The sequence below is a fragment of the Cavia porcellus genome, unplaced genomic scaffold (genome assembly GCF_034190915.1).
Source record: "Cavia porcellus strain 051 isolate PalLab524CR breed Dunkin Hartley unplaced genomic scaffold, mCavPor4.1 scaffold_10, whole genome shotgun sequence".
In the NCBI taxonomy this organism is placed as follows: Eukaryota; Metazoa; Chordata; class Mammalia; order Rodentia; family Caviidae; genus Cavia; species Cavia porcellus.
Genome location: NW_026947493.1, coordinates 2,935,548 through 2,960,583, shown reverse-complemented (window position 1 = coordinate 2,960,583; position 25,036 = coordinate 2,935,548). Strand labels below are relative to the sequence as shown.

The 25,036-nt window shown below is 37.0% G+C and overlaps 1 protein-coding gene across 8 annotated transcripts in view; it reads right to left on the bottom strand.

The window, feature by feature from the left end:
- The window catches only part of Znf451 (zinc finger protein 451), a 91,989-nt gene extending 67,220 nt beyond the window's left edge, over window positions 1-24,769 (bottom strand). For 3 of the 8 annotated variants that reach the window (XM_023561673.2, XM_063256917.1, XM_063256919.1), the window contains exons 1-4: window positions 24,573-24,741; window positions 24,248-24,331; window positions 17,443-17,523; window positions 252-377 (exon numbers count right to left, since the gene is read on the bottom strand). In XM_023561673.2, the coding sequence (XP_023417441.1) occupies window positions 252-377; window positions 17,443-17,523; window positions 24,248-24,331; window positions 24,573-24,593 (312 nt within the window). In that variant the 5' untranslated portion in view covers window positions 24,594-24,741. Of the gene's footprint in view, window positions 1-251; window positions 378-6,043; window positions 16,075-17,442; window positions 17,524-24,247; window positions 24,332-24,572 lie in introns of those variants that run through there. The other 5 variants (XM_023561675.2, XM_063256916.1, XM_003480022.5 and 2 more) reach the window with 5 other exon arrangements.
- Between the last annotated feature and the right edge of the window lie 267 nt (window positions 24,770-25,036).

Sequence of the window (25,036 nt, the reverse complement as noted above, 5' to 3'; positions counted from 1 at the left end):
AAAGTAACCCTGAAGCACGCATCTCCTTTGAGAAATCCCAGGATTTGCAATTCTCAAAAACAAAGAACACATTGTTCTATTTTTCTTTTCCTATGTAGTTTCCACAAACTAAAAATAAAGATATATGCTACTATTAAATCAGTATCTAGGCTACATGCTGAATGTGAATTTATAAGTTTTCATTAAACATCCTTAGATTTTTATACACATAATGATAAATCAATAAAACACCAATTAAAATAACCACATACCCTGAATGCTTTATTCTTCTCTTCTTTTTGTTGTTTCTCCATTTCAACATGGTGGGCTAGACGAGCTAGAGTTAAAGCAACTTTATCCTTCTGATGGTCAACATAATCTTTAATTTTAAAATTCTCCTACAATGAAAAAAAAAATGTTTGTTCTTTTTAATACAAAGTTGACATCTAGATAAAATACATATATTTATCAAACAGCTATTCAAGAACTGCTTACTTTTGTTACCATATTTCTAAGAACCTACTGTGTGTGTGCATGCATGTCTATGTGTGTGTGTTAAGACTGAATCCAGGGCCTTAAGCATGCTAGGCAAGATCATTACCTTAGACCTGTATCTCCAGCCATTCATTTATGCACTCAATATTCATTAATTGAGGTACTACAGATTGAACTCAGCGCCTTCACTCTGAACTACATCCCTGGCCCTTTCTGACTTCTGATTTTAAGACAGATGCTATGGTCACTACAGGTTGCCCAGGCTGGACTCAAACTTGCCATCTTACTGTTTGAGCCTCCTGAGTAGCTAGGATTACAGGCGTGCACTAAAATAGCCACTCTGTCTTGTGCATTTTATGTGATATTTTGTAGGTCAGCCAAGTATAATAGATATGCTAAGAAAGGAAAGACAGTGGAATGCTATGAAGCAAAATTACAAAAGGTAGGAAAAGACAAAAGCAGAAACAAAGAGAACAAATAAAAGCAGTAGTAAATATGGTAGATACGAATCCAACTCATTAATCACTTTGTCAATGGTCTAAATACACTAGTTAAAAGATTATCTTGTTAAAAATTACTGTTGTCTATAAGAAACCGCCTTAAATATAAACACACACAGATTAAAACAGAGATGGGCAACACATTTGCTAACGCAAATTAAAAGAAAATGTATTACCCATAATACTTCTAGACAGGGGAAATTTATCTTTGGTGTCATTTTTGTTTTTGTTGCCTAATCTGTAATAGTTATTACCTGTAACTACTAAAAAAACTGAGTCAATAATTAATACCTCTCAAAACAGAAAGCACTGGGACTAGGCAAGTTCAATGCTAAATTCTATCAAACATTTAAAGAAAAAAATTATACCAAATCTCTAAAAATCTCTTTCAGGAGATAGCAGCAGAGGGATTATTTCCTGAAGAATGCAGTATTATCACCTTAATACCCTATCCAGAAAAACACTATTAAGAAAACTACAAATCAGTATGTTTCAGAAGGGATAATTGAGAGGAGGGGAAGAGAATGGGGGGGAAAAAAAAGAATGAAGATGCATCATCAAACAGGACAAATTCCCATAAAGAATGTGATCATTATGAATATCAAGAGTACCAGTAAAAATTTATCTTCAAAAACAGTATGTTTCATAACACAGCAGATGGAAAAACTGCAAAGAATCATACATTATCATACAGTGAAATTTATCCCAGGTATTTAAGGTTGATTCATCATTAAAATATAAAATAATCCATCTTATCAAACTTAAGAAAAATCATACCAATTTGATAAAGAAAAAGCATTTAACAATATTCAATGTTCATTCGTTATTTAAAAAGAAAAAAAAAAAAAAAAAAAAAGCCCTAGCAACCTAGAAGGGTCAAAGCTGCTACTCAGGACTGTGGATGTAGCTCAGTGGTACCATCTTACTTTCCTAACATGCAGGAAACCTACGTTTTATCTCTAAAACCCCACCTCCAACCCCCACACATGGTTACTGTGATAGTCAGATGTAACAAGTTATTAGTGGCTACTATCTTTCCAAAACACCAGTCCCTTGTGTTCCCGAAGTTAGTGACATAATAAGGGCTAGCTTTTCCATCTTACTGAATTATATTCTTCTGTGGCCTGGGGGTACTTTTGGAAAAACAGAGGGATTATTAAAATCCTCATTTAACAACTATGTTCCATTCTTATGACTAGATCATTAATTGGTTACTAAATGAGAAAATGTTATAGGATATACAATATTCAGAACAAAGAAATGGTCAAAGGAAACTCAACCTGATGACTTTGCTTTTACTTGCATAACTCTTACATGCAGTACTGTAATGTATAATATGTAACTACATATATTATACCATATAGTCAGGAAAAATTACAGTACTGTATAAATAAGGTGTAGTGTACAAAAAACACACTGAGGCTCTATAAACAAGTAACACGGATGCCCCCCCCCCACCAAAGCCATAAAAGTGGCTGATGATGAATCTGAACAGGTAGGTCATTAAACGAGGCATATCTGCATATGTCACGAAGTTTACCCATGGGTCATAGAAGTCTACACAGCAGTTTAGTCAATAATTCAAGAAAAAATATTCAGAGGCAACTTTTAAACAATAAGGATGCAAGGAAAAGAAAACTTACCTTTTATCCAGCTGCAAAACTATTGTCAGAAATACAGGCAAAAACGGAACTGGTTCAGAGTAAATGAAAATGTATGTCTTAAGTGTTTCCCACAAAATCAAAATAAGAAGGGCCTAGCAATATTAAAGAGCCCATATTGACAGCAAATAAGCTCAGTTCACTCAGTTATTTTCTGAAACAAGGGCAATACTGGAGAAGGGGGTCTTCGTTTGCCCATGTGTTAGATCACTCTGCCTCAGTTTTCTTCTATACCACAACTGTACAGAATTAAGACATTGCACAGCCACAGGTTAAAAGGCACATTCTGTTTTAGTTACTATGAAATTTTCATATTCTCAAATTATTCTTTATATTTTTACTGAAAACTTTAGATAATAGCAAATTTGATAGATTTAAGAAATGTTAAATTTAAGAATGTCAGTTCTAGAAATGACTGTCAGATTCAGGCGACTGGTTAAGCTAGAATATAATAAGATTTAAGCATACACTGGTAAAAATTTTTTTAAAATTATTTTGTTTTGAGGTACAGATACAGAAAAATTCTAAGTTTAGAAAGGCTGTGTAATTTGGACAGGAAAAGATGATCAATTTGTTATGACATCTACAATTGGGTAGCAGGAGCTGTAGGTCAATATAAAGTTTAAAAAAAGACACAAAACTACTTTGTCAAGTAAGGACATTTAAAAAACTAGCATCAAATATCAATATAATTTCACAAGAACAAATACAATCTAACACTAAGCAATACACTATTTGCCTCAGAAGTCTCCCAAATTGAACAAATTTACTTTTGTGACAAACTAGCTGCACTGTCCTTTCTTATTTTTGCTGGACCCCATTAAATACTTCATTAGAAACTAGTTCAAACCATGAATTTAAATTCTGATCAGGATAAGAAATCAAGAGTTACAAGCAATAAGGATTTCCCATTTTGACAGAATTTTCATCAGAACAATTAATGCAATAGCTGAGTATGGTGACAAATGCCTTAAATTCCAGCCCTCAGAAAGAGAAGGTAGGAGGATGGTCTGAGTTTGAAGCCAGCCTAAACTGCAAAGTGAGACTGTTTTTAAAAAAAAAAAAAAAAAAAAAAGCTTTTAGTTTTTTTTAATAAGCAAATTTAATGAACAATGACTTACTAGAAAATGTTACACTGTGTAACTGTGAAATCATGATCTGTATAAACCATAAAATGAAATACATAAAATGGGCAAATCAACGAGAACATGACACAAAATAATGTGAATGTTAAACGTACATTTTGATCTTTCTTTCCTATCATTTATTAAGTAAAAATTGTCCCTCATGTGTGTAAAATCTGGAAAGCTCTAAGAAATGTTAAGTGACTAGTGGTGATTATCTGTTTGGAGAGGTTTTCATATCTGTTTTCTAATTTATTTTTACAATCAGTATGTACAATAAAATTAACAAAGTTTTTAATTACTAATGAACGAGAATGGATAAAGACAAAATGTGGTAAGGGTAAAGCCAAATGTGTTAACAAGAGTTGATAAAAACAAATGCATTAAGGATGGGTTTCAATATTTTAAGAATGTAATGGGTTTAATTTAAATCACAAACATGTCATATAAAATATATTTAACATCTGTGGTATGTAAGCATAGATTATAGATGGAAATGTTTTCACTCGAAGGACCATGGTCTACTGGCAAATTTAACTTTTTATCAACTTTTGTTCCCAGAGGTTTAAGACTGGGTTACATTTTTTCCAAACATAACAGAAACATATTAATCAAGTATTAAGGTTGGTGTGGTGATGCATGCCATAGTCTCAGGTACTAGGGATGCTGACACAGGATGTTAACTTGACCCACTAATTCAGAACCAGCCTGGGTAACACAAGAGACCCAGTCTCAAACAAAAGAAGTCATTCAAAGCTTACCAGGCTTAACAGCTATTGGGAAAAAAAAAATTTTTTTTTGTCTTTTTTTGAGACAGGATCTCGCTATGCAGTTCAGGCTGGCCTTGAGCTCACTTCGTAGCCAGGCTAGTCTCAAACTCACACCGATCCTTCCATCTCAGCCTCCTGAGTGCTAGGACTACAGGCTTGAGCCACGGCGCCAGGCTTGGGAAAATATTTTCACAGGTTTGGGGCCAACACTATCACTTTAAAGCATACACATATTTAGCTCAAATGTTTCTGTGATTGTTTTACATATATACACACCTCTTGAATATAAGTCTTTTGAAAGAAAGTGTCTATGTTCCCAGGTTTCAAATTTCTGGGCTCATGCAACTCTGCTGGCTCCAGCTTTCCAGGCAGCTATGACTACAGTCACATGCCACCACACCCAGCTCACGTTTTTGTTTTTGTTTTTTTTTTTTTTCAAAAAATCCCAAAGCTCATGCACTAACTTTGTGTTTTAAATGTTAATTAAAAGTATATGGCTTTCAGCATTTTTTTTTCTTTCAGCATATTTTAAAAACTTTTAAAAGGTCTCTATTTTTTTTCAATTATTAAATACAGGCAATTTTCACTTTTCTTTATATAATGGCTCATTCAAAAGTTAAGCCTTTAAATTATTTCTTACTGCTTTAATCTAGCTAAATCCCGTTTTAAAAATTATATGCCAAATTCAACTCAAAGGAAATCCAGAGTTAAGGGAGTGATTCTGCTTCTGCAAAGCAGTTTCTAGAAACACAGTGTCACAAAACAGGGATTCATGTGATCGTCCATGGCACTGTATTATTTGGTGTTTTTTGTTTTGTTTCTTTTAGAACATGTTTACAGTACATATTATATTCACTGTGATACTTGATGGTTTCTTGATGAAAACTTGATTTGTATTTTTAAATCATTATTACTCATGGCTGCTGAAAAGCATTTCAAGTTACTAACAAAAAAATATTATTTGCATTTGCTATGCAGTTAATGGAAATTTGAACATTTCCATTAGTGTTTTCATTAGTGGCTAACTAGACTGCTGTTAAATAGAATAACTCTTTTCCATCTACTACAGAGAAAAATACTCTGCAAAAATACCTACTTAACAATCCAGCTATCTGACTCACCAAAAGTACTCTCTCAACAGGGAAGAACCCAATAATAAGGAAAAGTGAAATCTGTAGGCTGTATAAGGAGACACACACAGACCACAACCCAAGGCAAGTTTACTTATTGTTGTTCCAATACCAATGTCTCCTAGCAGTGATTGAAGAGGACCATCTCCTTATCATTGGCGTCTTCTATATAAGAGACCCCAAGTTGACCAGAATCCCCAAGGAACAACCAACCACAAACTGTGTAAGAATTAACTTGGCAAATCACCACAGAGAGTGATGCACTTGGTTTGAAAATAAAGTTGTTTGCTGATAGCGCCTACTCCCTATATAACATGTGAAAAGCTACCCTTTTTCTCAAGAATTTTTATACCCAAATATAGATACAGAAAGAGATAAAACACAGCAAAGTAACATAATATTTATTTGCCTCCTCCAGCAGCAAAATTTTGAAATCTTTTTTACAAAGCAAGCTCCTCCCCACCCATTTACTGCTTATAAAGTACACAAAACATTTACTTTATATGAACAAAGTTAAAAGCATTACATACAGATATATCCCATTCTATAGCGTACTTAGTTAAGAAAGCTAGTACCATCAAACTTAACAAGATTCTCCCAGTAAAATTGCCAATATCTTTTCAGTAAAAATTCTCTGAAGAAAATGACTCTGATCTTCTGTTATTAGTACAGGACATTAAAAATCATACAAATTTGCATCTTAAGAGAATTGTAAATACCTCTGAATATGTAGTTACCATAAAAGGGAGTTACTTGTAAATTCTGAGTTCTATTGGTCTCCCTCTGGTGGGAAAGGAAAGGAAAGGAGATGAAAACAATGAATGCAGGGAAGAGAAACTGTCAAAAGTAAAGATAATACCAAGGAGACAATTTGATGAGATGTGTTTGGAAGCTGCTGGAGATACCACAGGACAAGAGTTCAAGTTACCTCAAAAACAGCACCTTTCAGTATCAATGCAGAATATTCTGTATCTTCATTTTTCTCAAGAGCCCCCAGAAATTATTCCTAAATCAACCCAGAGGGAAATTAAGCCACATTTAACTACACTGAGGGAAGTATAGTGGTATTGTACCTCAGTTCAGGAACACATGTCTGCAAACAATTTTGTTTGTAAACAGCATTTGGCCACATTTTGTATTTATTTGCAAACTCTGCATCAGGGGACAAACAAGACTGTGGTCCCCTTTCCCACACAAATACAAACAAGGTCCTCTTTTCCACAGTTGTACAACAAATTAAGTTCACAAACTGAAGCACCACTGTACTGTTAGGTGACCCTGAAATATACAACGGAATGTCACACTCCACCTAGGAGATACTACATGGATTCTCTTCCAAGTCATTCTGTACCAGCCTCAGTTTGTTCTCACTGCTTAGGTAAACTACTTTGGGGCCAGACGTATGCTGTTGAGAACACTCCTTGGGATCAGGTCAAGTTAAAAAAAAAAAAAAAAAGTTATTCTAGATGTCTGCAGTGGATTATGGAAAAAATCATTTTCTAAACTACTTCTATAACCTTACAAGCAATAGCTACACAGATACCAACATATTTACATGGGTAACTTATCCTTTCTTCTGCTTAATTATCTCTTATTTCTGTCCCCCTAACCCTACTCATTATTTTGAAACCAGACACAACTCATGTTTCCCTTGGCAGACACTACTACTTTCTCTGCCTCACTGCCTGGCTCCAGCTGCCTCAACAGACAGCTCCAAAATCCAATTCAAGTACTTGGTAAGCAAGAAAAGCTTTCTCAACACCTTGTTACAACCCTCTTTTTTGTTCCAACATCACCACAGGCATTCCTCTACACAGAGCAACTACACTGTTCTGCTATTCGTTTCTCTAAACATAATGTCTCTTACCCTCAGTATTCCTAGACCTTCCGTAGTACCTACCTACACACAGCAGGTATTGAAAAAGATAAAACTTGACAATTGAAAAGATGATTGCTTTCAACATAAATACAAAATCAAAAAATGCCATCCATCAAAAATCATACAAACATACCTTTAACACCATAAGTCTTCAATCTGTATTCTTTTTCTATTTAGTTTGCACTTGAGGAAAGAGCCTATTTAACTATGTTTCTCAAGGATTTAGGCTACTATTAGGCTTGTACTAAGTCTTAAAAACTGTAAACAAGGGGAACATGATCAGATGTCATGAAATGCACATGCTATCAAATACATTCTTAGAAGTATGTATCCATCTGTACCCAATATTATTCCATAGCAGCACAATTACTTAAAAAAGGAAATCTACTTTGGGCTTCAGTATTTTTTTTAAACTACTTGCAAGGCATTAACTCATCTGAAAAGAAAATAAGCTTAGAAAACAAAGGACTTGTTAATATCAAGATCAAGGCCTTTATAATTCAAATACCAAGTGCTTTAAACCACACCATTTTCCTTCAGTTAAGATAACACCTGCAAGACGCCAGTTTTAAACATTAGTGTATATCAAGTTAAAAAGGTTTAAAAAATGTAGATCAATGAAAATAACAATTATGACTAAAATGATCAATGCTGAAAATGGACAGGAATAAACACGTCATGAAACAGAAACCAATGATTGTCAAGAATCATCTTAGTCCAGCACAATGAAACCTCAATCAGGGAACGAAGAGGACAGAGCTCCTAATCTGACAAGTGAAATAATCAAGAATTACTTGAGAATAAAATTTAGGCAACTGAAAAATTCACTGCACTTGAAATTTGTTGGTCACAGAGGTAAAGATATGAGCAGAGCCTTTTAAATACATGGAGGCAGGCCAGTACAATGCTAAAAGTCTAGTCTATTAACTTTCATAACACTTGAGTAAGCTACTTAATGACTCAAGTTTTACACCCTTACCTATAAATTGTGAATTTCTATCTCAAGAGAGTCTATTGATGTAGACAGAGCTTCTATCTTCTACTTCCTTCCCAAAGAGGAAGGTAACAGACAATTGGCTATCAAGGTGATTCCAAAACATTTTAGAATATATGAGCTCTTAAAAGGCCATTAAAGTAACAACACACAAGCAATTCTGTGCTGAAAGTCTAAATGCTATTACTTACATGTTAACTATATCCTACTCAAGGCAGAAAGGGATGGGTCACACATCTAACTGCAGGAAACACTGTAAGTTAAATGTTAATTTTTTTAAAGCAAGAACTGGACAGCCAGGTGTGGTGGTTCTCACTTGTAATCTCAGCACTAAAGAGGCTGAGGTAGGGGGACTGCTGCAAGTTTGAGGCCAGCCTAGGATACAAAGTTAGTTGAAGGCCAGCCTGAACTACACAGCGAGCCCCCGTCTCAACACACACAAAATAAATAAATATATAAACAAACAAACAAAAAGACTCCAAATAAATGGAATTGAAAACCTGAACTTATGTTTAATGATTTGGGGTAATGTATTTATTCCATTATCCACACCACAGCTGCCTCACTCTAATTAAAAGATATGTAACGGACTAAAAAACATTATAGTTACTTAACACATAAATACATTACAAATCAATATAGTGTGAAACATAGCCACCATGGATATAAGTAGAAGTCAACAAAAGTCTATCTATAGTCCTTAAAACTCAACGTTGTGATAATTAATGAAAGAAAAAATATTTGAAGAAATATACTGCATATGAAAATTGGGCTAAAAAAGACTAACAAAACCTATAACACAAGAATACCTGAAGCATTATGACAGAGTACTTTGAAATATCTCATCATATATAAAATATTTACTTTCACTATACCAAGAAATATACTCAGGAATACCAGAAAAAAAATAAAACTTTTAACAGACCTTTGAAGTCCTAAAAGAAATCTGAGCGCTCTAAACTTGACAAGTCATCAGAAAATCTAACAAACTACTGCAAATGGATGGTCACCTAGTAAAGCCTTTAAGACCTAGAGAAAACTGGTTAATTGTAAGAACAAGGTATCAGATAGGTAGAGCAGGGCTATATAGAGATATAGTCTATTCAGGCTATAGGCTTCAAATGAATTTGACCATAAACAATATGCAATTAAATAAAAAAAAAAATCCTGTCATTAAATAAGAAGGTGTTTAACTAATACCGCGTCAAAAGCCAAGGGAAAGTTTGAGACTACTGGTTATCTTTACTAAAAATGATGTTTTACTAAACATCTAAAAATCTCTCAGGAAAAAAGAAAATCTATCAGAATACTGCCTAAGACATGGTACTTAAATATACAAATACAAAGCCACATCAAAATGCTAGCTCATATACCCTGGTAAAATAAAAATATAATCTATCTCAAAGGAATTAAATCAGAAATATTTTTAGTAAGTATTACATAAAGGAGAAGAGAAGATTAATACAAAGAATAAAACAAGTGCCGGGCTAACATCAAAAGGACATGACTGGAATGGGACCACTTCAGATGTGTTCCACAAGAACCACAAATACCAGACACTACTACAAAGGTTTTCATTGCAGTAAGTTCAAACAAATGAGAAGACAAAGAAGTACAAGAACATCCCATTAATAAGAGAAAAAAAGATTTAATAAAACAATATTATCATCATCCAGGGAGAAAAATTTCCATAAATTTTAATGGTTTACAAACTCATCATATTAAAAATAAAAAGATTTTCATTCAATACAATAATCATCATCAGTTTACTGGTAACTTCCACCTGGTAACGTTAAGTAAAAAAAGGAACTGACCAGTTTATGTGTCTACTAAAAACCATGGATCTGGCCAACTGACTGACATGCATACAGGTATGACAATCAATTTACTGGGCTAGCCATCAAGTGGCTATGACGGCAAATGTCAAAAGATAAGGTAATCTGAACAGTGCCAAGACTGGGGCAAAACAGATCTCACACTAAAATAAGTAAGTGTCCAATTATTGCAACCTTTGAACTATTTCCAAAAAGATCTAATCCACATTTTCAAACCTTCATAAGAATCCCAATTAATTGTATCTTCACAAATAATGAGTTTGCCACTTAATTCTGTGTTCATGTTAAGTATTCAATTTTACAGAAGGGACTCTGCAGTTTCTTTCTCAACCTCCTTGTTTATTACACCTGAGAGGTCATCCTGGATGTAACAGGTCCTTAAGGACAGGACATTATCAGATCATTTAGGTATAAAATTCAGTAAACTATTACTGTAGTACTAATATAGAGTACTAAACAGTATCTAAGGAGCCTGAAAAAGCTTATGTGCCCCTCTACATGTCATTTGTGGGCTAAGTAAATAAATGAAATTACACTGATAAATTACACAGCTTTAAAGTTTAAATGTAATTATACTGACAAGGAAGCAATCATTCAGTCTAAAATAAATATATATGTATATATACACATACATACATAAAGTGTCAGCAAATTTACTGTTTTTTAAGAAGTCCTTGCTTTGGGCTAGGGATAGAGCTCAGCGGTACAGCGCCTGCCTAACAAGCACAAGTCCTGAGTTCGATCCTTGGTAATCCCACCCCTCAAAAAAAATGTCTTTGCTTTTTCTTACCAAATAAACACATTTTGTTACCATGGCTAAGAACAAGGTTAAACATAAGACAAATGACTTAATCAGAAAATTCAGAACATATGAAGCTGCCTTAATGCTCAGAAAACTGGGCTAATCACTAAAAAATAAAAAGAATTTTTGTGAATGAGAGGAAAGTATACCATTCTCTGAAATGAGTTAACAGTGCTATAAAGAAAAATAATATTCAAGGGAGTACATTTAGATAGTGCAATTAATATAATGAAGGCAATAAACTAAAAGATTAAAATGTGACACAAAACTCAAATACTACCCGCAATATATGCAAGACACCAAAATATAAGTTTTAAACATAGTGTGATATTTAAAAAGGCACTTCATATAACAATGGAGATAATTACTTCCTTATACATAGTAGCTACAAGAAATCATATTTTCTTCATATACATTTTCTGTCTAGTAAAGAAATAACATTTTGAAGAAAAAAGATCAGTAGACACATCCTTTTTGAAAATGCTAAATCATAAAATTTGCAGCTATGTCAAGGCCTCCTAAAAAACCTAGAGGTATTTTAAGTCAGAGGTTAGCCTAATAAAGAATTTTGCCACAGGCTCTGCACATAGCAGGAACAATGACTGCGTATCTGACTAAGATGAGTTCTGTTTTCTACTGGGGTAGGTTCTCTAGACCAGGCATGCACTTTTAGTTTTGTAATACCATCATCATTCAGGTATACGAGAGATTACAAAAATGATAAATGGGCTGAGGACACTGGGAAACTGTTTTCTTCTGCAGTCAAGAAACTAATACACAGGCACTGGCCAGTTCTACCCTGTTGCATTCTGTCCCTATTCCCACTCAACTATCAAGAACTTTCACTAATTTACCTAACTGGTTACTCAATTTGTTGGTTTCCACTAATACTTTTCCACTTTAAGAAAAACAATTTTCTAGGGATGCTTGGGCTTAAGTGGTTAAGCAGGGTCTCTTTATTACTGAGTAATGTAAGCATCAAAAGAGAACAATTGTTTTCTTTAAAATATTTAAGAAAGCTACACAACAACCTGGAAGTAGTTAACAGTAATAATGATTAAGGTGCTACATTTTGAATTTTTTAACCACAATTTAAAAGGGGGAGAGGAGTAGAAGCATGGTACAAAAGCAATTTCAGAGAATCATGTTAAGCTTTACAGTTATCTCAAAAATCACCAAGTTTGTGATGCACCATGTGATTGAGGGAAGAAAAAAGGAGAAATGGAATTAGAACAGCATTAGTAACACTGATATGCAGCCACATAGAAGCTCAGGTCTTTCTCTTGTGAGATGTCAGGTGGCGAGTCCTTTCATGGGACAAAACTACAGCACCAACGCCAAGGGCACAAGAGTGCTCCATTGGTGCCAAACACACTGCAAGCAACAAAAATCTACATGTAATTTCTTAGGCCCTTGATTTCTTTTTTAAGATAATCAATAGTAAGTTTCAAAGACAAGTTTTTACAGAGCACTGGCACGGATCCAACTCTGTGAGAAATATAGAAAAGATAAATATTAACTTTAGATGCAACTTGGTTAAATGTACTCAAATGATCTTCATAAAGACTAGTTCAGGCTTCATGGATAAATAGCACAGACAGGACCAATACAATATCCTAAGATTACCTGACAATAAAGTAACTTCTTCCAAGTAGGGATAATTAATGTCTTCAACCTCTATGGCAAGTGGAAATAAAAAGTTTAAAAATAAGTTTAAAAAATGTGCTGAATGACAGGAGAATAAGCTTCTAATAAACTATTAAAAGGGTATCAAACATTATTTGAAAGAAAGGGCAATACTGTGCAAGAACTGTGACAAAAAGAAACAGAATCACATATGCCCTAAAACAGTGCTACATGCGCCAACACTGCACCTAAAACACCTGATCAAACAGACAAGACAAATGTTTGACAAACCAAAAAAATTACAGAATTACTTAAGTCTGTCAAAAAAAAAACTCTTTTGGCTATTAAGCAAGTAACAGTAACTGATGTATTCAGAATCTTTCAACATTTTCTCCATTCCCAGAGCCATGCTGTGAAGACAAGGATCTAAAGGCCGGTATGCCATATAGCCAGTGCCTTGAGATACACACAGAAGATATTGTGGGATGTGTGACTGAGGTATCTGCTGCCAGTTCCAATATGGCAGAAATGTAAGTCATCTCTTACAGTGAGTTTGACAAGATTCAGTGACCAATTAACCAAGAACACGTCACTTGAAGTCTTGATTTCAACCTTTTAAAAAAATCTTTAATGAATGTGATTAGACATCCAGAAACGAAAACTATCTGGCTTGTTTGCTTCATGACATCCACAATTTTGCTTTAAGCCTTAAGGATTTTTCAACAAAAGCTAAACTGATGGCACCTCATTTCACTTTTGCCAAGAGGACCAGATTGTCAGCCATGTTTTAAATTTTTACAGAGTTCAGATTTGCATGCCTTCAGAGTATAAATAATCTTTTATTTCCAGAGCATTGCTATTCACATCTTTATATTTAGAGTAGGATGCATTATCAAGCTCAAACAAATTAACTGTTGACATGATAGATTTCAGAAGGCCATCTTAGTGAAAGGCCCACATTAATACAGTGAGACCTTTATTACAGTCTCTCAACTTGATATGTGAGCTTGATAGTTCAACGACTACTAAGATCTATGACTACAAAGAATTATCGCACATGTAGTTTTAGGAGAGTTGATGGTATAGTGGCCATCAGTCTTAATGAAGACACTACAAAAATTTCTATATCATTATAGGTAGAAAAGTCTTTCCAGCTGGTAACCACAGCAGACTTGTGACAGGAAGCCATTCCAGCTAGACGCAAACTGGATTTGGCAAAACTTGTTTGAATTCCAATTGGCACATAGCTTCACAGCTGATTCTAAAGTCTCACGGAGCTTGATAGTAGTCTGAACTCTTGGTGAGTTGATCATCTTGACACAGAGACTATTAACAGAGCTGTCATTTAATGAAGATCCATCAAGCTGATGCCTGGACAAAGCACTGATGACATAAAAATGGAAGATTTGCCTCTGGTCTTACTAAATAGAATCTAATAGTAAACTGTTTCCAGATTCAAAATCTACTGGTCCTCATTTTACCACACAATTTTCCTAAGGAACATGTATCTATGTACTTTCTCTTAACCTAAGAGAATCTGGAGTCCTAAGTGCCCTCATCTGGCCTTATTTTGGACCACAAACAATGGGTAACCTTTGCCCAGCCCTCCTTACGGCAAAATTTCCAATACTCACTTGGCCAAAAAAACTCGAGTCTTTTCATTTTACACTTCAAACATTCACTGTAATCATTCCAGACACGCATGCAGTTTATTGATGACCTTCTGTTTATAGTTAATCCTACTTGAGTGGTGTGAAACAAATGAAAAAGAATCCTGAATGACTTCTGCTGAACACACAGTTAATTCTTATATCCATGTCGTTCTGGAGAGTCTTTTTTTCTATACCTATAAGGGTGGTTTCTGGGTTTGTACCAATCCCTTCTGGAATATCCTCTATTGTGATAATACGCTTTTTGATCATGGCAATTAAAGTATCGATGCTGGTTATAGTATTTGTGATTCTTATAGTCATTTTCTTTAATACTATTGTCTTCTGCAACAACAGCATTTACATCTTGTCCAAAAAGAGAAGTACCATCAAATGGCAAATGTAAGATCTTTTCCTGGGTTTTCTTACTGAGAGATGTAAGTCGGAGCCAGGCTTGCCTTCTATAGTCTACCGCCATGGCCATAACTCTGACTACTGAGTCCATTATGTCCCTAGTGGTACAGAGCTGCCAAAGGCCTGCATCCATACCATCAGATATTATACACCTTGCTTTTCCATGATCAAACTGTGGATTATGAACTAAATCTTCCATGTCTTCCCAGAGCTTACGCTGATACTGAGTCATATAGGCCATATAGCTGGCAGCTCGAGCCGCAATGGAGGCAGCGCGGTAGAACCTACCACCCATGACCTCCATTTCTTTTGAGGTAGAATCTAAAGGAGATGTTGTGCTTCCTCTTTTGCTGTGCTCTAATGTTTCTACAATGGGGCCCTCAGCTGGTGGATTTGGTTGGAAAGGAGAGGTATCCTTGGACACAGGATATACCCTGTGTCCCATGAAAGAAGAAGGGTGACAGTCAGCAGGGTCCTTAAAAACCTCAGTACTGGCAATTCTCAAAAGTGGATGCAATGGTGGAACCAAACGTTTTTTAGAAGTTACACACTCAGGCTTCCCTTCACATGATTCTGTTTCAGATTGTAAGGTTACCCTCTTTATAACACCTCTCTGTTCCATTCTCTTCAACAGACCTGTGAAACTAGATCGGGTGCGGTCTGTTGGCTGCCCTTTGTTGTCTGCTGATGGAGATTTGTAATTTGTAGCTTCTTCTTCAACTGTGGATAAATTTTCTTCCTTAGATGTGGAGAGGTCCCAAGGAACTGAAGAATTCTCACTTGGCCTAGAATGATGAAACCTAAAACAGCTCCTGGACTGCAGATCACGTATTACTCGGGACATTTCAGCCACTTGTGTCTGGAGATAGAGGATAGCATCCTGTCCATGCTGTGAAGTAGAAGACTCTATGGGTAAATCTTCTTTGACCTCAGAAGAGTCCAAAGATTCCTGGGGGACCAGAAGTGAAGATGAAGGCAAAGTCTGGTATTTTTGTGAAGGTTTACGTGTCTCTGTCTCAGAGATTTTATTATCAGAATTATTTTGATCATTTTTCTGGTTTTCCAATGGGCTCTCAACAGAGGAAAGCTGAGAAACTATCCTTTGTGGACTGCTGGTACAGCTCCCAGAGGAGGAGCTGCTGTCTCCAATGGGAAGAGGAGCACTGCAGCTAGAACGATGACTCTCAGAGGGTGGCACCTTAGATTCAGGCATTCTCTGGGTTGTCCACATGAACAAGGAAACCAAGGAAGAGAAAAATATGCTTTTAATATGTTAACTCTCAAACGCAGAGATGCATGTCCATTCAGCAGAATTCAATTTTTAAATTATTACAAATAAAAATGAAAAACACAATCCACTACAGGTCTGCAAAAGGATAACAAAAGTCACATCCACAAGCTCCACTACCCCAAGCATTACATGGTCATTACAGCTATGGTCATTAATATGGGACAACTACATCTATGAAAAGCAGAGTGAAACTGAGCTAAGTTTAAGTGATGCTATCTTGGCCAGCTGCTTGGTCCCATGCTAAAATGAGGGGTAAGACCACTGGTAATAACAACTAATAAAAGAAAAAAAATCCCATTCAACATGTGTAAGTCAGCGAGTAAGAAGCTAATAATCAGGAAAGTTGCACTGAAAACAACAACAAAAAAATTCTAAATCTCCCTTATTAAGAGTTATTTTAAGACCCTTTCAAAATCCTATTATTTATTGTCCATGAGCAACAACTTTCAGTTAAATATTCCTACTTTAAGGTTTGTAGTTTTAAGGAGTGTACATATTTGTTACCTTCTTCATCCTTACCACAATTCTGTGAGATAAGTAATATTCTCATTGAATTAAAAAGTAAAAACACAAGGTTAAAAGGTTAGTTTCTCCAAAGTATCAGTAAGAGTAAAGGTGGGTCTCAAACCTAGTTATTTTACTCCCAAGTCTGAGTCTCAATCCCTTGAGTGATAAGCAAGAGTTCTTTAATCCATCAAGAAAATTGCCCATTAATAAAATTTGGGCAAAGGAAAAGACAAATGAAAAGACTGCTACAAAAGACTCAATTCAATTCTCAAAGTATGGGCTCAAGCAGCAAGTCACAGTTTAAGATTAATAACTACAGGTATGGGGGGTTGTAAAAGGGATGAAGATCAACTTAATTATCAATTATTAACCCTCTCCTATATTCCATTTCCTAAAGGATCTTCACATGTCCTAGATAAAACAACTTTTCTAGTCACATAGTTTTGGAAGGATCCAGACAGTGCAGGAAAAGAGAAACGCAAGAGGAGTCAAAACATTTGCAGTTTTTATTACACTTCTCTTTTATCAGTTATCTCTTTCAGGAATTTTTTAGTCATTTTATCTTCTCAGATCTTCACTGAAACTAAAGAAACAAAATTAGAAGAGGAGATGTTTTGAGCAAAAGACTCCTTGGATTAGGTATTATGGACTATACTAACAGAAATAGGCCACTTTCTAGAGTACAATAGCTCCTACATAAAGCTATCATTGACTTGATTACTTCCTTTAGAGAAACCTCTCCACTGGTACAAATGAAGAAATGTAAATCAAATATAATGTACTTACCTCAGGACGTGAGGTGCTAGGCTCTTCATCATCACTGCTGACCAGATCAATGTATTCAAGAACAGGTCTTAATGGTCCTTCCTAAAAGAATCAAGCAAATTTTAAAAGTTGTAACAATTTATTTAAATAAAGATAGCATTTAAAACAATTTTTAGTCAGGATTGATTCTAAAGAAGAAGCCTATGAGTCGAAGAAAAAAACGGAATAAAAGACATAGAAATATGCAGAGTATACAAGTTAAAAATGATGACAGGAGGGGCTGGGGATTTAGCTCAGCGGCATAAGCTCCTGCCTTGCAAGCAGGTAGTCGTGAGTTCGATCCCCGGTACCGATAAAAAGGAAAAAGACAAAAAAAAAAAAAAGAAAAATGAAGACAGGACTTAAACACCTACTGATGTTAGGGCCATGCCAAATGCCTGGAAAGGAAGACTAATACAGAAATACTGTAAAGGACACAGACACTGTGGTTCAATGATTTCCAGCTGGGATGAGTCTGTTAAACTATCCAAGCTTACTCACCGGCTAGGGGTAGGGTATAGTTCAGAGATACAGTACTTGCCTAGCACTCTTAAAGCCCTGGGTTTGATCCATAATAATGCCAAAGAAAAAAAGAAAAAAAAAAAGATCCAAACCCAAAATGTGGAGATCTCTGACCAACAACTTAGCTCCCTTTCCCACACACACACACATCAAATCCAAAATGTCTTCCAACCTTTCTTCTTATTCATGCTGACTTATTTCTTCATATACCAGGCCTTGAATGCTGACTGCAAAGTCTAGATTTGACTTTATAGGCAAAAGGAAAGCAATAAATGAGACTTGTGGGAGAAATCCAGACAACTAATCAGTATGACACATAGTAACACCAAGCAATGGTAATGGTTAGAATAGTGAAGTAGACATATACAAAGAACATGGGCAAAGCAGAAGGTAAAAAACCTGGACGGTAAAGAAAAAACAAAATCAAGGGCTCAAAGAGGTTTTTAAGGTTTTAATGCTTAGATGACTACATCACTACTATAAATTCAGAATGCAAAAACAGAAGTGCTAGCTAAAGTACCTAAAGTATAAAGGGTTATTTGACATCTGATAATGTGGGCTCATAATCCAAAGGTATGAGCAACCTGGAAATAAAGACTTGGGAGTTCCTCCCCAGAAGAGTACTAAATTCTAGAACTAAACTGTAACTGTAACATTGCCTCAACAAAAAATGGTCATTGTAGCCAAAAATATTGAGCATCAAGATGTCGCTGAATTTGGCAAGAGAACACACCTAAAAGTGAACAACATCAGAATAAAGTAGTAAGAATTTTAAAAAAGTAAAGAGAGCCAAGCACTGTCGTACACACCTCACTTTCATCTACTCTGGAGACAAAAAAGATCTCGAGTTTAAGCCCAGCCTAGGCAACTCATCAAAATCCTGTCTCAAAATAAAATTAAGGGCCAGAAATGTCAGCAGAAGACTTGCTTAGCTAGGGATGGGGAAGGAATAGGAGTAGAAAAGATCATCAGTAGAGGTTATTTCTTCAAGAAATCTGGTACTGTGTTAGGCAAGAAGCCATAAGATAAGCAGGAGGAGAAAGTGCCTGAGGGAAAAATATCTTAGAATGGGAAAAGTTACTTGTTGGTGAAAACAGCCAAGATCTGATTCTTCCTCCCTAAAGAGGTGCTGACAGCTTGTTTTTCCAAGGCTATCCTTTTGGGCCCAGACACCAAAATAAAACTAGTAGGCAATAAAGCAACTCGGATTTTTGCAAACTTGTATAAGGAAGAAAGATGAAGAGAAGGAGGGGAAAAGGAAAAAAAAAAAAATCAAAGGAATGGGGAACAAATATTCTTTTCATATGTATGGTACGTATCATGTGTATCATCTATTTCTACCTCTAGTATTAATACTATCAAAGTCACATGTTCAACTCAAGGAGGAAATGAAGGAAGCTGACGATAAAACTGTAATCACTTTCACCATTCACATCATCACCTGAATTTGCTCTCTCCAAGAAAGAATGGTGTCTTACAAATTTTTATTATAACCTCACAAAAGTAGTAAACGAAGAAAGTCCTCATGTAACCAGAAATATATAGAATGAGTGGCAGATTTTTCATGATCAGTAAAGAAAAAAGGGATAAGAATTAAAAATTAGCTGCAGAGAGCTGAGACAAACCTCCAGGAACCATTACACCAATGTACCACCATTTTGTAAACTACAGAAGATCACAATTTCTGCACACACACGCGCACACACACACACGTCAGGATTTTAAAAAAACCTCAAATGAGAAAAAATAAAAGAATATTCATTCATTCATTCAATAAATTATTACTAATTTACAAGCAATAGTGGGAAAATGAGAAGGGAAACTGAATTAGATTGCCAAAAAGTGATGAGGCCATGATAGCAGTGCCTCAGTTCATGAACTTCTTTCTGCAATTCTAGTCTCAAACCAAATTGGGTGACAACTGAATCTACGTTTAATGTTGATCTTATGGGGAAATTGATTCAGTTCTTTTCCAACTGTCACGTGACCAGAAATGTGGAAAGATGTAAGTTTGTGGATCAAGGTGCTACTACTCAGTGGCATAGTATTTGATTATTAGCATGCTCAAGGTCCCTGGGTTTGATCCATAGCACTGAAAAAAAAAGAAAAAGGTAAGGGAGGTAATACGTTAATAAACGTATTAAATGGTAAAATAAGCAAAGACAAGTATCTCATAGAGTATAGTATGCAGATCAAGCATACTTCAGCAAATTTTCATGGCAGAAAAAGTCCCACCATAATGAATTTAAGGAATCAAAACATAGCCTTCCACTTAACTTACTGCTAATCAATACCATTTTATTTGGTTTATACCATAAAACACCATGATAAACTTTTTATGTGTATTATCTCATCCAATCCGAACTGTTTACAAAACAAGAATTATTATTATTTATCTCATTTAAGAGATGATAAAACAGTGAGATATATCTGGTTCTTGAAACATGTAATTGTGTGGTCTTTACAATTCTGAGTTACTTCAAAGTATAAATTCTATTTTAAAATCGATATTTATTATCCAGGTTTCTGGGATAACGTTTTATCATCCTTCAATAAGAGAAAATAAGGCTGCTACTGTACTTCTAAATATCTCACAACACTGACCCAAAACCAGTTGATAATTCACCTAAGAAGTAACATTCATGGAGCTCCAGTAGCACAATCAGTTAGTATGCAGTACTTATACAGAAGTAACATTCATAATACAAGTATCAGGAAAAAACAAACATTTACAGTGACTTCTTATATTTTTATTAAGTACAAATACACATGGTCCTCTCTTATGAAGTATTTATTTGAATTTATACCACCTATCACTTAATAAAATCACCATTCTCATCCTCTGTACCAAAAACAAAATCAAAGGATTCAACCCTCAGTGCAATACAATTTAGCAGTAAATACATATGTACAAGCATGACAAACATTCAGGAACACAGTTAATATACATTTTAAAAGCATACTTCAAAGAAATAAAAAGCTGCCATTCTTTGAATTATAAAACTTATTCTCAAAGCAAAAGCCCAAATTTACTATTTGGAAAAAGATTTTAATACACTGAAATGCGGTCTATGAAAAAAGTGGTTTACTTCAAAGAATTCTCTACAACAATGAATATGAATTTGGACATAAATACAAAAACCTAACTTTAAACCCTACATAATCATATTGTATTGCCCACACGAAGAAGCTAAGGGTGTATTTTACTTCAGAAATCCTGCCCAGTTAAAAAAATTTTCAAATAGCTCTCAATTGACTATTTTATAATTCAAATTTGTGTCAACACTCAGTGTATGATCTGGCCATCCTTTTCTCACCAACTTCAAAACCAAAAATAAAAACACATCCTCCAGAACCACATTCTCCTGCTTTCCTATGTTCATGCCCTTCTTTTTTCTTCTGCTCAAAATGCCATTTAAAACACATATATAACCAACTACTCAAGAACTGAAGAATCTAGTGTCCTTTTAAAAGCACTAGTGCTTTCTGTAAAACATCTGTTAGAACTGCTTACTGCTTGTATCTGTACACCACAGTAAATAGCAACACTTAAGGTAAGACTTTAACATTTAAACTAGGCTTTCCCTACTATAAACTTCAGCATTCTTTGTGTTTAATGGTTAAATTAACATCTAGGAAATCTAGTCCAAACACTCATTTTCTTCAGGAATCCCTTCTACTCCAGCTAAAGTATTAATATCCAACCTATACAATCAACAAGTTACTTGTTGTTACTAAATTGTCTTGATTTCCCTGGCTTACAGTTTTCAGTAATTCCAGATAACAATGATAATTTTGGATAAAACCTCAACCTTTCCTATCACACATTCTGAGGTTCTGGATGATTCCTTTATCGGTTTTTGCAACACTGTGTCCAACACGGCACCACCAACAATCCAACAGGGCACCACCAACAATCCTATCCACAGCTAGTAGCTAAATTTTCTGATATAAGGCAGGTGTAAGATCTGTGGTTCCAAGCTTTGAAAAAAAAAATGCCTGAATAAAGAAGCATATTACTAAGCAGACAATGAAACAACAGACCTAAGTCAAAAGGTGTTATGGCAGCACTGTTTCTTGATCTGGGTACTTTTGTGCAGAAGCACTGCCTTTGCAAAAGTTGAACAAACATATGCACTTATGAATTGTGCATTGTTTTATGTATTTCAATAAAATTTATTTGAAAGGGCTCCTTATTGCCTCTCCACATTTTACGGTTTCTGTCCTTCAGCAGGCTGCATTTGATTTCAGGCTCTGTATTTTAAAAATCATAGAAAGTCTGCTGTGTCAGCATCACAAAGATTAAGGTAAGAAAATTAGATTAGTGAAAGCTAAGAAATTCAAGCCAGAGTAAATCAAGAAGTGACATGATAGTGTATTTTCTGTTACATAAAAAACTCAAGTAAGACAAATGGTTTTCACCTTTACTGGGTAAGAATTACCTTGAGGAATCAAGTAAAGGATAAGGTTACAAGGAAATAAAAGATCCCATCTCTGAAGGTGTTTTAAAATACAATTAACCTGGGGCTGGGGATTTAGCTCAGTGGCATAAGCAACTGGCCTGCAAGTGTGTGGTCAACAAAAAGAAATTAAAAAAAAAATACAATTAACCTCTCACTAATTGTCATAAAGTGGTACTACTTAAGGGCCTTGGGGAGGGGGCGGTTCCTGAAGACTGAATCCAAGGCCAGCACATACAGTTACATCCCCAGCTTTTCTTTTGTTTTCTTTTTTATTCTGAGGTAGGGTCTAAATCACTGAATTGCCCAGGCTGGGCTTGAATTAGTGATCTTCCTGCTGCAGCTCCCAAAGTGCTGAGATTACACGAGTACACCCTTTAGGCCAGGCAACAAAGTTTTGTATAGGCTGCTTCTAATATTGTAACTGTACTTAAAAATAGGTAATTTATTTTCCATTTAGAGCCACTAAGCCATTAAACCTTTACAGAAAACAGAGGTAACTAAGAAATCACATCAAGTTGAATGTACAATACACCAAGTAAATCTTCTCGATAAAAGATTGAAGTGACCAATGTCTTAAATAAAATTTAAAGATGCTTTTAAATTTCAGCTGAACAAAACCCTATTAACTACTCAAAGGGCGATGATTCACAAAGACGACTTTTATTTGCATGAAACATCAGGGTGAATATTGCGTTCATACCAAGATTCACGAAGGACCCGAAATATTTGTCCCAAAAAGCCACGGAATCCTATTATCGAACACACCTGGTTTAACAAACACAAAGTTATGAGATCAATCCTCAGCACACATTCCCCTGAAAAACAAAGCACAGTGAAGAGAGAATCAGGATACAATGCATGCCCATCCCCTATTAGTTAAGATGAAAAGGACAGAATACAGCATGTGCTAGCAAGGGGTAAGAAAGACAGGACCAAACTTCACAACAAGCTCATTACAACACTACACAACAAGGGATCCCCGCAACAGCACAAGGTTTAATTACTACTTTTATACAGTTGATTGACAGCCTCTATCAATACATATTTGATGAATACTCAAAAAAGATGCAACCTTAACACCAAACTACAACTACAGCATTAATGGAGAGCAGCTTAGAGTAGCAGTGTCTTCTAGCTATTACCTAAAGCAAGAACAACTGTAAAACCAGCTAAAAATGAAAGCCACCCACAACACACCATAGTTACCTTTCTCCCAAAGCCAATGCTTTATCAACGTGATCAGAAATCCGTGCCCTGTTACTTCTTCCAAAATGAAAAAAATTCTGGCCCTTGCCTTGAGTTTTTGATTCACAACATCTAGATTGGGTCAAAATATCTGCCTGTTCACAGCTATTTTGTTTTTTCAGATACGATGGAAAAATCTTGTCCCAAAGAGAAGACACTCAGAAAAACAGCATGGAGACGCAGGACTGTGCATCAAGACCACCGAGTGTCGCACCGCGCACAGCCGGCAGGCAGCGGAGCTGCGGGACGCCGAGAGGCTCAACGTGCAGCCCTCCCGGTCCCCTTCCGGGTGTCAGAATCGTCCCTGGGATGACAGTCCCTGTGTGCCATCTCCGGGAAGACATTCTCACCACGTCAAACCAGAGCCGCGTCGCAAGTGTAAAGCACGTGAGGCAGAGACAGCGGCGGCGTGGGGGCGTCGGGACCCGGGCGTCCTCTTTATGGCGGCCGCCGCGGTGGCCCAGAGCTCGCTCAGGTCCCTCCCACGACCGGGTGGAGCGTCCCGGGACCCGCGGGACCCCACAGCTGCTGCCCTCCGCGGGGCGGGTGCTACTCACACTAACGAACTGGATGTCGTCCTCGTTCTCCTCCGCGGCGGACGCAGGGGCCTCGGGGCGGGCAGGAGAGACGGCGTCCACGATCTACAAAAGAAGCCAGAAAACCTTAGTCCCCCGCCGCCCGGGGCTGAGCCTCCGGCGGCGAGCAGAGACAAAGCTCAGAGGGAGCGCGGCCGCGGCGCCAGCCACCGCCCCGGGCTCCCCGCACCGGAGCAGGGCCGCGCGCCGCCGCCCGTCCCCGCCGCCCCGGGCGCAGGGCAGCCATTGTGGGGCCTGACGGCCGGAGAGACGCAGTCCCGGCAGGCGGCCCGGCCTCGGCGCTCACCTCCGGCCCGGGGTCGCCCATGTTTCCGACGCCCAAGAGAGAGAGGCGGCGCCCCGGCCGGCCACGGCGCCCCTTCCGGTCCGAGCCTCCGCTAGCTCTGCCCGGCCTCACGCGCGCGCAGCCGCCGCTGACGCCACAGGCGGCCGGGACGCGAGGAGCGGGCCGTGCTGGGGGCGGGGCATGCGAGTGTCCGCCCCCTTCCGCACGCTGGGCTTCCGGCCTCCGCTGCGGGGCCGCCGGGAGTTGTAGTAGTTCCCGCAGGGTGTTCCTGCCCTCGTTTGCACACGCACGCGGAGTGTGTGGCAAAACGAGCAGGGGAGAACCCCTCGGTCAGGTGCGCAGTGTGCGCAGAAGTGGATGTTGCAGGCCGTGCGAAAGATATACCTGCTTCCAGGCTTTGCGGCAGGCTGCTTGGGAGGGTTGCAGGTTTGAGGCCGTCCAAGACCTTCAGTAATGAGACTGTC